The 15,798-nt window shown below is 32.1% G+C and overlaps 1 protein-coding gene across 1 annotated transcript; it reads right to left on the bottom strand.

The window, feature by feature from the left end:
* Positions 1-11,350: 11,350 nt before the first annotated feature.
* On the bottom strand, positions 11,351-12,962 carry LOC108910837 (homeobox protein HOX3-like). The gene is made up of 3 exons (XM_018715582.1): positions 12,794-12,962; positions 12,543-12,705; positions 11,351-12,247 (listed from the first exon to the last, which is right to left on the bottom strand). Exons 1-3 carry the CDS (start codon positions 12,806-12,808, stop codon positions 11,655-11,657), a joined length of 771 nt encoding a protein of 256 aa, XP_018571098.1. The 5' UTR covers positions 12,809-12,962; the 3' UTR covers positions 11,351-11,654.
* Between the last annotated feature and the right edge of the window lie 2,836 nt (positions 12,963-15,798).

The raw sequence follows: 15,798 nt of genomic DNA, 5'->3' as shown, positions 1-15,798 counted from the left end.
TCTCCTAATTGACGGATTCGGATTTTTCAAAAAAAGTTTGAAAGCTTGAGAGCCCTTCTATATGTGATTAAATTTTCAAGTATCTAAGGGCCTTGGTTTTTGCTGTGCAAAATTTTGAAAATTTGCAATTTTTTTTTAATCTGGATTGCAAAATTATTATGCAAAATCTATCGAACCGATTTTGATGAAATTTGGTGTGATAATTCTACATAACATGAAGTTTGTTTGAGCCAAGGTTAAAGGTCCTATACCCTATTTAAATGCCCCAAAAAAATTCCCTAAAAAGTATTGTTTTTTAACCCCATTTTTGCGATTTTTTCGATTTTTACCATAATAAACATGATTCATTCGATTTGTAACTAGACATGTTTTGTAAAAAATTTAATTGCAATTTTTTGGAATTTTTTTAACATATTGTGCCGCCAAAAGTTAAGCCCACGTTTTCTTTTATGCGCATAAAAAAATTTTCATTTCTAGTGATATTTGAAAGCCAAAAAGCCAAAAACGATATACGATTCACCCAAACCAAAACAGATACCGCCTAGTCTATTTATATTGTGGTAAAAATTTTATTACTCAAAATATGACATTGCCATTTACCTATCCTTTCTCGTATAAAAACATCTTGTTAGAACAAAGGCAATAGATTTGAGAAAATGGTGATTTTTATGAAAAAACAAAATTATTAACGAACCAAAGAAAGAGTAGTGTTTTAAGAGAAAAAAACACTAACGAATCTTATACTCGAATGTCCACCAACTTCTTGTTGGTGCACGTTTGCCTCGGCAAGAGCCAGTTTTTTCAAAATAAAACATTTTAATAACGGAAAAATAATTAAACAAAGAAAACTGTAAAAGTAAAACCTTTATTATTAAAAGGCAAATTAAGTGTTTGATTATAAAAAATTATACAATTTAAATATCTAAGTGTACATCATCACCATAAAGCTGTTCCACTTCTTTAATTAGTGGATACTGTAAATTTGTCAGTGCAGCCACTGCTTTAAAAATTACACTACCAAGGAAATAATGATTGTGGCCCATAATCAAATATTTTATATATTTTCATTCTTCCAATCGCTCTTTCTACATGTACTCGTGCCTTGGCTATTATTTGTGTTCGTCGAATTTGTTCAGTAGTAAATTGGGGAGTACTTAGAAAAGGCGGTATATTTAAGCTGACTCCAGGTTGAAGCAGGTCTTGTATTAAAAACCCTTTGTCTGCAAGGATAAGATCGCCTGCCCAAACTGGTTCAAAATTCCACACGCTTCTATAACTCTTTTCTCCGATGTGGCACCTGGATATAAACTGCTAACAAACGTAATTACTCCATTTGGAGCAACAGCAACTAGTCCTTTCCTGGTGTTTTTGTGTTTATACGTGCTATATGTTGCCCGTTGCCTCTCTAAGTACTTCCTTGGAACTGCACATGTTATTTCTGTGCAATCAATTATAGCCCTGCAATTCGTAAATGTTGAGAAACAAGAAGGAATGCAGGACTTGTTTTTTTTGCCTACTTGGTATTTTCTTCATCAAGGAATTGTACAGAACTTCATAAATTACATGGATAAATGTCAAAATTATGTTGGTAACAGTAGCCTGGGACACGCCAAATCGAACGGCTAAATTGTCGTGCGGAAAATTTTGCCTTAATTTCATCAGTGTCATTAATAATAATTGATCATCAGTACTTAATGATACCACATTCCACTTTAAATAATAGGTGATATTTACAGACTTTATCAAGTCACACAACTACTCAAATATTTTAGTCGTTGGCAGTCCTGTATATAAAAGAACAAGTTTATCATTTGGTTTAATATCATTAAATGAAAACTTTGTTTTCATCGTTTGTAACAAGATTTCTTGCTCCTCTAATTTTTTTCGAAGAAAATAATTTTCTGCCTCCAATGCTGTTGGAGAGAGCAATGGTTGGTAACTCTCTTCCTTTTTTTCAGTTTCGGGCACTGAAACTGTAAGTTCTTCAGATGGGTCTAGTTGTGAAAGGCCTGAAGGTCCCGCAATGCAAGTTACAATATCTGCATCAGCGGTTGTTTGTAAACTTGCCTTTTCAGTAGCACCTGATGTACTTGGTTCGCTAAAAATATTTGAATATGTATTTATTTAAATTCGGAAAATTTAATTTAAAAAATAGTTTATGTAAACCAAGTGCCTATTCTATACAAGTACCAACCTTAATAATTCATGTATGGTGTGTTTCTGTTGTTTCTTTTCAGGTGTTAGATGATGAGGTTGAAATAGTTTTTCCAAATTATGTTCATAAATCTCTGGGCCATTTTCTTTGAGACCGTCTCGGAAATGGCAACTACAAACACGAGCTCCAGGTCCTGGTGTATTGTCTCGCCTGAAATACATAAATTTATTCGGTAATTGATACAATATAACTTAATTTGATAATTGGATTAAATTGCTAAAATTACTTTATAATCATAATTATATCATGCCAAAATTACCTTAAAAGTTTTATCCATTTTTTATACATTTTGGGATCCTTAGGAAACTTAAAGAATTTACAGGTCTCCCTAGAACTGTAATGTTTACAGCCAGGTGCCCAACACATACCCATCTTGACAAAATATCTGNTACATAACCTCAGATTTTTTAAAATTTCAGATTATTTTTATATTTTTTTGTTTAAATATATTGTGCTGCTTGAAATAAACCAAAAATATTGAAATGGACAATGCGAGCAAAGCTGCTATTGCATTAATTGCAAAGCGATTAATAGAAGATTCCTCAGAGGATAGCGATGAGGAATTATTATTTAAGGAAACTGAAACTCATTCCACTATAGAAGATTATATCGGAAAAACCGTTATGAATTATAGTCCTGAAGTTTTTAAATCCCATTTTAGAATGTCCAGAGGTGCGGTAGAGGTTTGTAGTACTTAGTTACCTTTAATTTTAAAATGAATCGTGGAGTATTTAATTTATCCCATTTTGATTATTATTATTTTTTTAGCTCTTGTGTTCTGAATTGGATTTTAAGGCTGAATTTACCTGTGGTCGGCGACCAATTAGCCCATTACATCAAGTACTGATGACTCTATGGACAATAGGTAGGATAAAGGACGATTTATTACACCGACGTTCGCGTTCATCGTTAGCAACCTTAGAGCATACACTAGTTAGTGTATGTAGGATGTATACTACATACATATATACATACATACATACATACTACATACACTAATGTATGCTCTAAGGCCGCGAGTGCGGGCGTAAGTTTATTAGTTGGCCTTAAGTGTTACAACTGTTACAGCTACATTTTACTTGTTTATGATGCATCAAAATAATGAGATTCATGTTATGTTATTAACTGCCAAAATAATGTAAATAATAACTAAAGCCAAGAAGACCAAGCACATTATGACTTTCTATGCACTTTAGGGACTAAAAGTATACTTTTAGTCCCTATTGCAGGGACTAAAATAAACTTTTAATCCCTAGGGAGTGAAAGTGCCGTTTTAATTCCTGAAATTTTACTTTAAATCCTTTGGGATTAAAAGTGCCATTTTATCCCCTGAAAGTAGAGGCTAATATACTTGGATATTTTCGGTTATGCAGTTACGTTATCAATGGGACAAGCGTAATTTAATGTAATTTGCAAGTGAAAATAATACCTAACACCAAATCAGAAAAAAAGTCCAAGTAAAATATGCATAAAATAGCGTATAAACCACGGGACTAAAGTGTCTTTTTATCCCTCGACGAATTGTAGCCCTCCCTCTGGTCGGGCTACAAGCTTTTCGTGTCAGGATAAAAAGTGCCACTTTAGTCCCTTGGTGTATAATATACTATTTTTATTTTTAGCAAATCAAGAGTCATTTAGAGGAATCGCAGATAGGTTTGGGTTGCAGAAAGGAAATGCCCATAAAATATTTTTAAACACCTGCAAACTAATTTGCAGGTTACAATACAAATATGTATATCGTTTGGCTAGAAGGACAACAACTAAGGAAGACTGTAACTGACTTTAATAATGTAAGAGGTCAGGGTAGTTTCCCAAATGTAGGTGGATGTGTTGATGGCACACATATTGCCATTAATGGACCCACGAATGATAATTCATTCTATAATAGAAAAGGTTATCATTCCGCCATTTTGCAAGTCATATGTGACTGCAAACTAAAATTTCTGGACATTTTTTTCGGATGGCCAGGCTCAGTACATGATGCTAGAGTTTGGCAAAATTCACCCATATATGGAAGATTAAAAAATAACCTTTTGCCAGAAGAGTATCATTTACACAGACACAGCGTATCCAGTAGATACTTTTCTGATGGCACCATTTAAAGATAATGGGCATCTGACCAACATACAAAAAATGTTTAACCAAAAATTGAGTAGCTCTAGGGTGATGGTGGAACAGGCTATAGGTAGATTAAAACAATTTTTTAGAAGGTTAAAATTCTTGGATGCCAAAATTTGTAATTAAAATATTATGTTGTGGCAGCATGTGTTTTACACAATTAGTTAATTTCTCACAACATTGAAAATGAAGTAGAAAATGTTTTCGATGATGATAGTGATAATGAGACACTAGAGAGGCAGAAGAAGTAATCAATTATGATTATGATGGTGTCCGCAACGATGAGAGGAGGGGAAAATTGAAACGAGGACAAATTTTACGAAACCTATAAATTTTTAATATCCAAATTTTTTGCAATAACACCTTTTTTGTTGATTTTATTAAAGTCTGGACTACTTTTTATAAAATTAAAATATAAATTTTTTTCACATGAGTTTTTATTATTATTAGGTACTTACTTAGTATGTGAAATTTCACTTTGTTTTTCATGTCTTAATTTCTCTATTTTTGACCGCATTGTTTTGATTTGTAGATTCAATTTTCATCATGTTGGCTAAATCTTTAAATACAAATCAGACATATATCTCTTCTATACCTCTTCACACTCTTTTTTTGCGACATCCTGTATAAAGTGAGTTATATAAAAAATCCGAGCAAAAATCAAAATACTGAGAATCAATTTCAGAAGGTGTTGTTCTTGTACCAGACTCTCGAATTGCTGCTGCTAAGTTATTAATCGCATCAATTTCCCTTTCCTTAAATCTTTTTTTATCTTCCCAAATTTCCTTTCCTCTTTGGTTTTTTAAATAAAGATACTCAGGCAAAGATATTTTCTTATCATGTTTTCTAGATAGAAAAGACCCGGTAGATGCAGAGGGTGTTGCAACTGTTTTTATCCTTTTAGGGGTTGCTTCTACGTTGTCGTTCTCACTCTCTTCTTCACCTTCACTGCCTATGTCTGTTGATTGATTTGACGATATGTTTTCATTTCTAGGCAGGGATGTTGACAATACATTCATCGGGGGACAAGTAGAAGCTTTATGCTCTAGGGCAGTGTCAAATAATTCAAAATATTCCCAGGTAATTGTTGACTCTCCACTCTTTTTTAATCGCTTCTCTTTATTATGTTTGTAAGTTTGCAATAGGTTCCTGTATTTTCCATGGCAATCGTCCCACTTAACATTATGCTTTCCTATTTCTAACATTTTGTTTGACACTTGTATCCATAGCTTGCTAATTTTACACTTCGGTTTCTCAAATTGATCCTGCATTGAAAACCTAATATCTAATAATAATTTGATGCTCTCTGAGGTCCATTTAAATTTTTGTTGGCAAGATGTGCTGGGCTTATTTATTAGGCTAGAGCTCATTGAATCTTGTGATTGTTGTGATATGTCCGAGAGTATGTCCATTGTGTCAGTGGCTACGTTTGAATTTATCTCGTTTTCCTTAAGGATTCTCTCAAATTCCAATTTTTCTCCAAGATCTTTATACTTTTGTGGATCTGCAAAAAAAGAACATTTCCCATAAAAACACCTATTCACCTAAGAATTGATAAAATTTGAGTTATAAAAACATAAATTGACTTCCTATAATAGCAACACAATTTTTTGTTTGACACCCAGAAATCCTAATTTACCAACCTGCAGATATTTCCTCAATTTCTTTTGATGTCAGTTTAATTGAATACGACAAATTATTGTAGATGAAATTAACATCCACAGCTTCCTGGTTCTCCATTTTTTATGAATTAGTGTCTATAATAAGCATTAACAAAACTAAAATCACTTCACACAACAAAATAATGGTGTATATTTTTATTTTTTTTAAGGTTATGTTGTGGTTATGTGGTCTTCCAACATAAAAGCACCAGAGTAATCACACAAATTTTCTGGTGGGACTTGGTTGCAGCTGATTTCCGCCAGATGGAATCCACCATACATTCACCAGAGCTGCTTTCGGGTGTACCGGTTGGAGTGCTCTAGAGCGCTCCAGAGCACTCATCTTGCGTTCCAGTGCACAGGAGTGTGAAACATGGGAGTACTCTATTTTTGTTCTCCCCTCACCCCTGACGCACCAGCAGATTTTTAGGTGTTAAATACTCAGCCATGCGCAGTTCGGACTGTTAGGAGTCTTTCACAGTGTTTGACAGTGACGGTCTGAAGATATTTTTTTCAGCCATAATGGAATTAAAAATTCAAGATCCCGAAACAAATATTTTGTATGCGTTACCCGAAGAAAAAAAATTGTTTATGAAAACATTTCAAATGATTTAATGAGCCAAGGATATACTGAACTGCCATGCAGTGCCAAGTAAAATGGAAGTCCTTAGTAAGAAGTTACCAATCCACAAAAGACCTTTAGGCTAGAACTGGTCGAGCTCCTACCAGATTTCATTTTTTTGAAGAAATCGATTCAATTTTAGAAACAAAGCCTTCCAATCAATGTGAACATTCCATTGAATCGAGTGAGGGCAATTGTAAAAACCAAGAGTCAAAAGATGGTAACCGTAGTGACGAAGTTGATAAAAGCAAGGAAATAAATACATCTGGCACAGAAAGTGAAAATGGAAATCCAAGGGCCAGGAAAAGAAAAACATTTGAAGAGAAAAAGTATATTCAAGAGCAAAAGAATAAAAGACATACAGAGAGAATGGAAATAGAAAAACAAAAATTAGAAAATGAGAGGGAGAAAATTGCTCTATTAAAAAAATATTTAGAAAAAGACAAATAGTACAAATGTTTGATTATTTATTTAAGAGGAAAACTATATTTTTTCAATTTTCATAAAAATAAAAATAAAAATTATTTTGATATTATTTCACAAATGTATCTAACATACAAAAAAAAAAGAAAAATAAAAACATTTGTATAATAGAAGTATATTTAATCTTCAAAAAGTTTTCTGAAAACTTCTGAGCGCTTATCTCCGTCGTGTGGAACTTCCAAATTTTCAGCTAAATTTCCATCGAAATAATTTAATTCTGGTTGGATATCTTGCTCTACTTCCTCCATTAAATCATTTTTTAGAATATTTCTTTGGTAATTAAATTAATACTTAAGTTTTCAAAATGCCTTAGCCTTCGAAATCTTCCTTGTAATAGTCCAAAGGCATGTTCAATTATAATTCTAGTCGATGATAATTTGAAATTAAACATTTTTTGTTCTTCTGTCAACCTCCCATTATCCTTAAATGGAGGGACTAACCATGGCAAAGATGGATATGCCGAATCGCCAAGTAAATAAAATCTTTCAAAATAGTCTAGATTTTCAGCTTTTCTATAAATGGAAGATTTTCGCAATAGGCGGGCATCGTGTAGAGATCCTGGTTCCCCACAATACACATCTAAAAACAATTTCCTATGATCACATATTCCTTGTACTAACACACTGTGATATCCTTTCCTGTTTACATAAACTTCATGTTCCATAGGTTTTTGAATTCTAATATGGCTTCCATCTATACAGCCAATAACGTTACTAAAGCCTTGCTTTTTTTTAAATTCAGCACAAATTTTTCTTTTCATTTCATTATTTGGCCATTTAATATATTTGTCTCGAAGACTTATGATAAAATTAATAACTGCTACCAGAATTCGGTGGGCAGTACTAATAGCAACATCAAAACGATCTGATATTTGACGAAAAGATTCAGTGTTTGCTAAATACCACAAAGACAGTAGTACACACTTCTCTGAAGACGTTCCTAGATTATTTGTGGAATGGGGGGCATAGTTTGTTACACTGAAAAACTCTAAAAACCAGAAAAAAGACGTAAGACGAACATTTTTTTTCTACATACCTATTAATCGATAAGCGGTTAAACGTGACAACCTAAAATGTTGCTTGAAAGTAGACTTCATAGCTAGGAACAACATTTTCAATAAAGGTAGATGACTTTAAGGTTTTTTTTTACATTAAAAATGTTCTCATCACTGTCATCATTACTACTGCTACTGGAAGAAAGTATATCAGCAGGTGGAGACAGAAGCCATTCCTTAAATTAATAATTTAATAAAATAGAAGGTAAATGTACGATATCAATTTTACCATGATCTCAGCGTTAAAAATTTTACTCATTTTTTAATTTATTATTGATGGGAAGTTGCGAACGAATTGAGATTTGAGGTTAATAATTTGATAGATACAGAAACAAACAATACGAATTTATGTTGGCGAGTATGCGTTCCAGTGCAAATAATATATATTGAGATGAAACCAGANAATATTACTGCATTTACTGCAGCAGTGGCTGTCGCTGTTGCAGCCGCAAAAGCCCATATCTTCGTGTACTGGGTCACGTGCCTAATTAGCCAATAAAAACAAAGGACGCATCTAATTGTTCGCTGTGCACACATTTTGTATATGAGGTTGCATATATTAAGGAGCGTAGCTCGCGTCGCAATAAATAATAATATAAGCTCCCAGATTTATTTTAGCGCGAGTACATTTGGATTCTTTAAATATTTTTTTGATATTTAATATCATTAAATATATAAAATTTTATGTGCTCTGCAGCTCCGCAGCTCTTATGGTAAAACCGCCACTGGGCGCCTTTATGTTTATTATTATGAAGATTGTTGTTATTTATTTATGAGACTCTTTCAATTGGGTGTGGGTTCCTAAATGTTCTATTTTATTACTTCGATTTTATCTTGAATATTAATTTGAATCTGTTATAAATTTTATTCTAATTTCTTATTTAATTTAACAAATTTCAATATATTGACAGAATTTGGCAGGTTATGGTTTTGTCACAATATACAATGATTATTGTAATGCTTATCCTAAATTATTGATTAAATAATAAATTCCCCCTTTTAGATTTGTACTACAACAGTGCATGAGTGTTTTTCTACTGTCTGAAGTTCAATTGAAATTTTGATATGAAATTTATATAGCGCTTTTTTTTAATTGAAATCTGCAAATTTGCTTATTTCGTGTCGAGACTTACAGTGAATTATTTCCTTCAGTATGTAACTACGATGTATTGCATAATCTGCTGCAAGTAGTCGTGCTGATCCCTCGTTGATTCCTCGTATTACGGCGGAAACTGTCGAAGTATCCCTCGTGCTGCCACAGGAACTTTTCCAAGTGAAAATACATTGCACTATAATTTTTAAATTCCATTTGTCACTTTTCTGTTTTAAATTTTTACAAATTCACCTAATATCAATTTGTTGTAGTTGTATTTATCACTTGTTGAGACTGCTGAATACGAATATTTACTAATTTGTTGAAAATAATAGCTTTCACTTGTTTTTTTAGGAGCAAAACTTGCGATGTTGCTGCTACAGGTAAACATGACAGACTGGCTCCCTCGAGCCCGGATATTGGTTTTATAGAACGTGCAGAACAATTGAAATTTGCTATGGAAACATAACAAACATATTTTTGGAATTTTATTTTTACAAATACTGACTTTTGAATGGATTTGGGATGCATGAACTTTACATTTTCAGATTCTTTGCATTTTTCTGTGTCTTTTGACACTAAATACACCTTTCCAGGTTAAGTTGAACGTTACGTCAAAATGTTACATATTTTTATAAAATTCACTTTAATTTTGATGCATGGACTAATTCTCAGCATGCCTGTCCTTTTTATGCCTTTAGTACAGTCTATTAAACACCTTTTACACAGTCCTTATTCGTTTTTTCACATATAAACGAACGAAAGTTTTTGAGCACTTTGCTTCGACAAACATTTTACAGTCTACACAACAAATTGACCTTTGGTAGGAGTTTAAACACATCATATGGAATGAGGAGGGTCTCTTACATACTGTACATATGATTTTGCAGTCTAGAAGCACTTTTACACTAACAAAATTTACAAGATTTTAACGGAACAATAACTGTCAAGACTTATATGTCTAGTTAGGGAGGCTAGGAGTTAAGGGAAGATTTCAGAAATTTAAAAAAATCATAACAAGCAGAAAAACGAATGAATTTTGTATTTTTTTTCAATCTACTCTAAAAAATGTTAAGAGACACGTATTTTTTTTATCGGCGGAAAAACATATTTACGGGCTGAAATATACCCTCATAGTTCGCCCCCAAAACAATTTTTTCAAAATTTCTGGGGTTCTAATCAATATTTTGAAATGAAACAAAATGGAAATTACTTATGACAAAAAACAAATATTTCGCAAGTGATTCCGTGTTTGGGGGTGCTACCCTTATTATTTACTTCTGAAAAACTATATTTTTTATTTATAAAAAAATCATATTTACTCAAAAAGAATTAAAAATATGATTTATGTAAACAAATTGACAAAATTAAATTGACCTGTTTCCAGGTTTTCGTTAAAATCTCTGTTTAGGGGGTGAACAACAAATTTGAAATTGTTATAACTTTCTTATTAAAAATTAAAAAATATATCTATTTCTTTGAAAAGAAAGGTCACATTTTTTAGAGTAGATCGAAAAAAAAATTACAAAATTCATTCATTTTTCTGCTTGATTTTTTAAAATTTCTGAAATCTTCCCTTAACTTCCAACCTCCCTAACTCTGTTAATTTTAATAGTACAAGAAAAAGTTAAGAGACCATTTTTATGTAGAATTGTATGCTTTCACTTTTATACGAAACTATTTTTTGTAGCCCTTACCCGTTTTGAGTTATCTTGAAATACCCATTTGTCATTTTTCACCCTTGGCCGGGGGCTGAACAAAAAATTACTGTCACTTATTGTTATAACATACCTCAAACTAACTCATATCAAAAATTCAGGCAAGTTGACCAAATTTCGATTTAAAGGCTTATCTAATTGGACTATCTAGGGGTTATTTCTTTATCTTTTTTTGAGATATGACACAAATACTCAATCAGTTAAAAATAGTCAGAAAATTTCACAAATGAATTAACTAACTACAAGCAATTATAAAAATGTAATTTTAATAAAAACATGCTCAAGTATAACATTAACTATGTTTACTTATATAAAACATAATTGCACAAAAATAATACTATATAAACTAGAATATCTACAAAATATTTATTTACAGTATCAGACAAAATAAAATATTATTTTACAGTTTCAAAAGGAATTTTTAATTACAGCTATAAGTTACTGTCCGTATGTTATTATATACTACTTATTCTAATTACGTATCAGTACATTATAATGGCGTTATACTTTCTGGGGGCGTAATATTTCCTAACTATTGGTCACCGTACCATGTCACGTTAACAGAAGGATTAAAAGCAGAACTAGAACTATTGCTAAGCAGATTCTCCTCCAATAAATTTCCTGCAGATTCTCTTTTACAGCACTTAAATAAGGTTGGTAGAGTGATGATTTGTTATTCTCTGATACCAACTAGCTATACGAATTTAGAACATAATGATGAGTATTTTTTAGCGGTGAATGCTCGGAATATGCACTTGGATACTGCATATCTGCACAATGCATGTTGATTTGGGGTTGATAATACTGACCAGAATACAAAGTGTTGTTTTCCCACTGCTGGTTGTAATGGGGATATGATTGATACGATTGCAGTGATGGTATATACTGGTTCTGAACTGCAACCGCATGGTTCTGTAAACGGTCAATTACTGACTGTTCTAATTTGATATTCTGCATTTTCGGTGAGCAACTGTTTGGACTGCAACTTCCGAATGAAGTAGTCGGAGGGGAGTGACTTTCGTTTGAAGCCGTTGGTGAAGATTTGTTCTTCTGTTCCTTTTTAGATTTCATTCTTCGGTTCTGGAACCATATTTTGATTTGTCGGTCAGAGAGGGAAAGCGACTGAGCTAACTGAATCCTTCTTGGACGACACAGGTATTTATTGTAATGAAATTCTTTTTCAAGTTCGATCAGCTGCGAAGATGTATAAGCAGTTCGAGCTCTCTTGGTTCCGGTACTGTTAGTGTTAAGCTTTGGAACTGGTGGTGGAACATCAACTTGTTCTGAAAAATACAAATGAGACAGTTATACACAACAGTTTTTAACACTTAAGTAAAACATCTTCGAATTAATGCAAGATAATGCCTAATAATGATGTTTCATTGGACGTGGAAATATAAACAAAGCAGAAGTATATAAACTCTAAATAAATGAATTTTAAATATGTCTCTTCCACAACGGGATGCTGCAGTATAAAAAATGTACATTATAAAAAATAATTATCAGTTCTTATTATTATAATTGAATTAAACATTTTGAACGTTCAAAATAGTTTAAAATAAGCAAAGAGTTACTTACCACGCAACTGGTCATCGCTATCTTGTTGCTGCATACAATTATAAGATGGTTGGATTTCATACTGCATCTGACATGGAGCTAAATGATTTCTATCCGCTGACGTTTCATCGTTTTGTCGTTCTATGTGCCAATCAGGACTATGTTGTATCTTAATTTGGGCAGTCTGCGGGTGGAAAATAAAACGTAAATTGTATTTATATTCCATTAAATATTGAAACAATTATACTTCTACAGCATATACTTGTACTTACCACTTGGTTTTCCATTGGATATGAACACTGGCTCACTGGCAAATAATTTTCAGTATTGATACTATTCAAATAATCTTCATTACAATCTGGATATGGAGGTAAAGAAGGCTTAAAATCACTAGAACTTGACGAAATAGGCTGCGTATTCCAACAAATATCGTTCGTTTGAGGGGATGCAAATTCTGACGTACTAGGTGGCGTTATCGGTTTGTAAAAATTTGAAAAATATTCACCAATTTCACAGTTTGGATGGCTATTTTCTTGGTTTTCAGAAATAGGCACCTGTTGATCTGGTGGCAACTCAAAACTTGAATCCTGCGGTATTTCCGTCGTCAATATTTCACACAAATCACTGTCCGTAATACTTGCAAAATCACTTATCACATAACTTTTTTGGCCTAAAGACATGATGTCGTTTAGAAAAGTATATCACGAATGTATTAGATATCAATTACAGTGGCATTTATTTAAATAATATACCACACCCCTTTTCTCAATATTGGCAAATACGGCCAATGGCAACAGGGATGTTAAAGTAATTACCTCCCCTCAGGTACTTTAAATACTTTTATTGGTATAAACAGAACTTGCTGTAATAAAAGTAATCAGTTTGCACCAATGCAGGTTAATTTCTAGATAAATTTTATTTGGAATATTACCTATCTGGAATTAATCCCTGACAGAGAGGGAGAAGGCATATTTTTTCTAAAATATGTCGTGAAACTGATATCACACAACTGTACCATCAATGTTTTTAAAGGATTATAAAAAAAATAAAATTTTACAATTTTGAATGAAAAGCCATTAGGTTTACTGCTCTGTGTTATAAATGCTTTCAATATGTTACTCTTAATAACGAATTTCTAAAAAAGTTCTCCAACTAAAGTAAATTAAAACATTTTATTCTCCTTTTGTGTATTTTAATTTTTATTTTATACTGTCTTTTTATTTATATCTGATTTTTATTTTATCTAAATAGTTAGAGATAGGTAGTCATGTGAACTAAATAAATTTATTTTCCAACTGCTTAAGTAATTGTAAAATAAATTTCCAAGATGTCTCAGAAACTATTGATTGAGATTTATATTAACTAATTGAGGCTTGTGTCAATTTTATTTGATTAATTTTGGTACCTATTACGGTACACAATTATATTGATATGTAACTTCATAGTTCGTATCAAAAGTCTATCCGCAATAATTTTTAAGATGCAAGCGCACCAAGCGGCGAAAGCAGTAAGCTCCGAAACAAGGTAATTTTGACATTGCCGTTCGCGTTTACACATTCCTTTGAACAACATTTGTCTTATTTGCCATTATTATTAGTAATTTTGTTATCAAACTGCGGTTATTTCATTTTTGTGTTATTTTATAGGTTTCAAATATTTCATAAATAAATTTTAAGGCAAGTATTTATGTCTACTTTATTTGTCTCTAGCATTACAATTTAATGTACATTTTATTAGGTTATAACTATGAACTTATCCGTTGTGGAATACATTTCCTATTTACATATATGCTAACGAAAACTCTCGTTGTATATTAGAAGGAGAGGCAGTTTTTACGGCTGATCATGTGGTACTATATGGGAAAATTGAGCAAAGTTAATTTAAATTTAGAAATTTATATTATGTCTGCAGACTAGTGCCCTTACTTACTAACAACCCTGATGAAATTCAGGGAGTATTATCTATCGGCAATAATATTTTGAAAATTTCTTCAATGGTTTGATGAAAACTTAATTCTGGATTTTTCTTGGACCATGAAGAGCAGCCTTGAACTGAACAATAATAGCTTGACAGTTTCTTCTTTCTATCCATAATTTCTGAAATTTTTCTCACACTGTTTTCTTAAAATAACAGTGTTCAAAAAACGAACACTAAATACAGTTTTAAATAAAATACAAAACGAAATGTCACACACAGAAGAAATATTTACCTTGTTTCGCTAGTATCACTTGTCACCGCCAGAGGGCGAGCTCTTAGCTGCATTCGCGAATAGAAGCATAAATGAAATGGATATTCATCAAAAATAGTTAGAGATAGGTAGTCATGTAAACTAAATAAATTTATGTTTCAACTGCTTAAGTAATTTTAAAATAAATTTCCAAGATGTCTCAGAAACTACCAGTATTTAGATCGTTAGTTGAAGTCTCATTAATATATGACGATACTGAAAATACGCGTTGCTTACCAAATTTAGCACGTGCAAAATTTTTTATTTTTGACTTTATGGAAAAAAGTTAAATATAAAAGCAATGAAGTCTGTCAACAATAAACTGCAAATTCTTTCAATCGTCACGCAATACTTTGCGATATTTTAAAAAAGCGAAGAGGTTTCTCATGGAAAAATTGCAAACGTTTAATTTAATTTTAAAATTTTGTTTTTCAACCTGAACGCTTCATGGATTTGGCGTTGGCGGAATTTGTTATCTAAGAAGATGCTACTTTCAATTCATTTTTCCCATGCTCAAAGGCGTTGTATGGTTTCGATCATTAGTTGTTTTTGTACCTAAATAGTTGTATTAACATATGCATTTACTGATAATTTAATTTTTCAAATTTAATTTGTTTAAAAATGACTGAAAAAATTTTAATATTTATTAAATTGTTAAGATAGGTAATTATTATAAAATGAAACAGTAACCTCTATAGTTTAGTTAGTACTATTTTTCTTCGAATTAAAAAAAAATGTTGTTTTAAGTTGATTGACAGCTGAGATATTTTTTTTATTTAACCGCAGTGACCTTAATTATTAATATTAAGAGCCGAAATTTGTCGAGTGTATACATTAAGAACTATATTTTCATGTCCTACATTAACATTAAGGTGAATTCAACTATTTAATTGCAAAAAAGAAGATAGCGGCGATGCGTTCTATTACTCGGTCTAGCGAACGCGTGGGGAGAGCGAGGTGCAACGCGCTTGGTTGCGCGCAGGAAAATGATCGAGCGGCTTCAGATCGATGGAGCTGGAAAAATTAGCCATATCTCGGTTAATAATGAAC

Source organism: Anoplophora glabripennis, unplaced genomic scaffold, assembly GCF_000390285.2.
Source record: "Anoplophora glabripennis isolate ALB-LARVAE unplaced genomic scaffold, Agla_2.0 scaffold576, whole genome shotgun sequence".
Taxonomy (NCBI): domain Eukaryota; kingdom Metazoa; phylum Arthropoda; class Insecta; order Coleoptera; family Cerambycidae; genus Anoplophora; species Anoplophora glabripennis.
The sequence above is the reverse complement of the archived record's forward strand: the minus strand, read 5'-3'. Positions and strand labels throughout refer to the sequence as shown.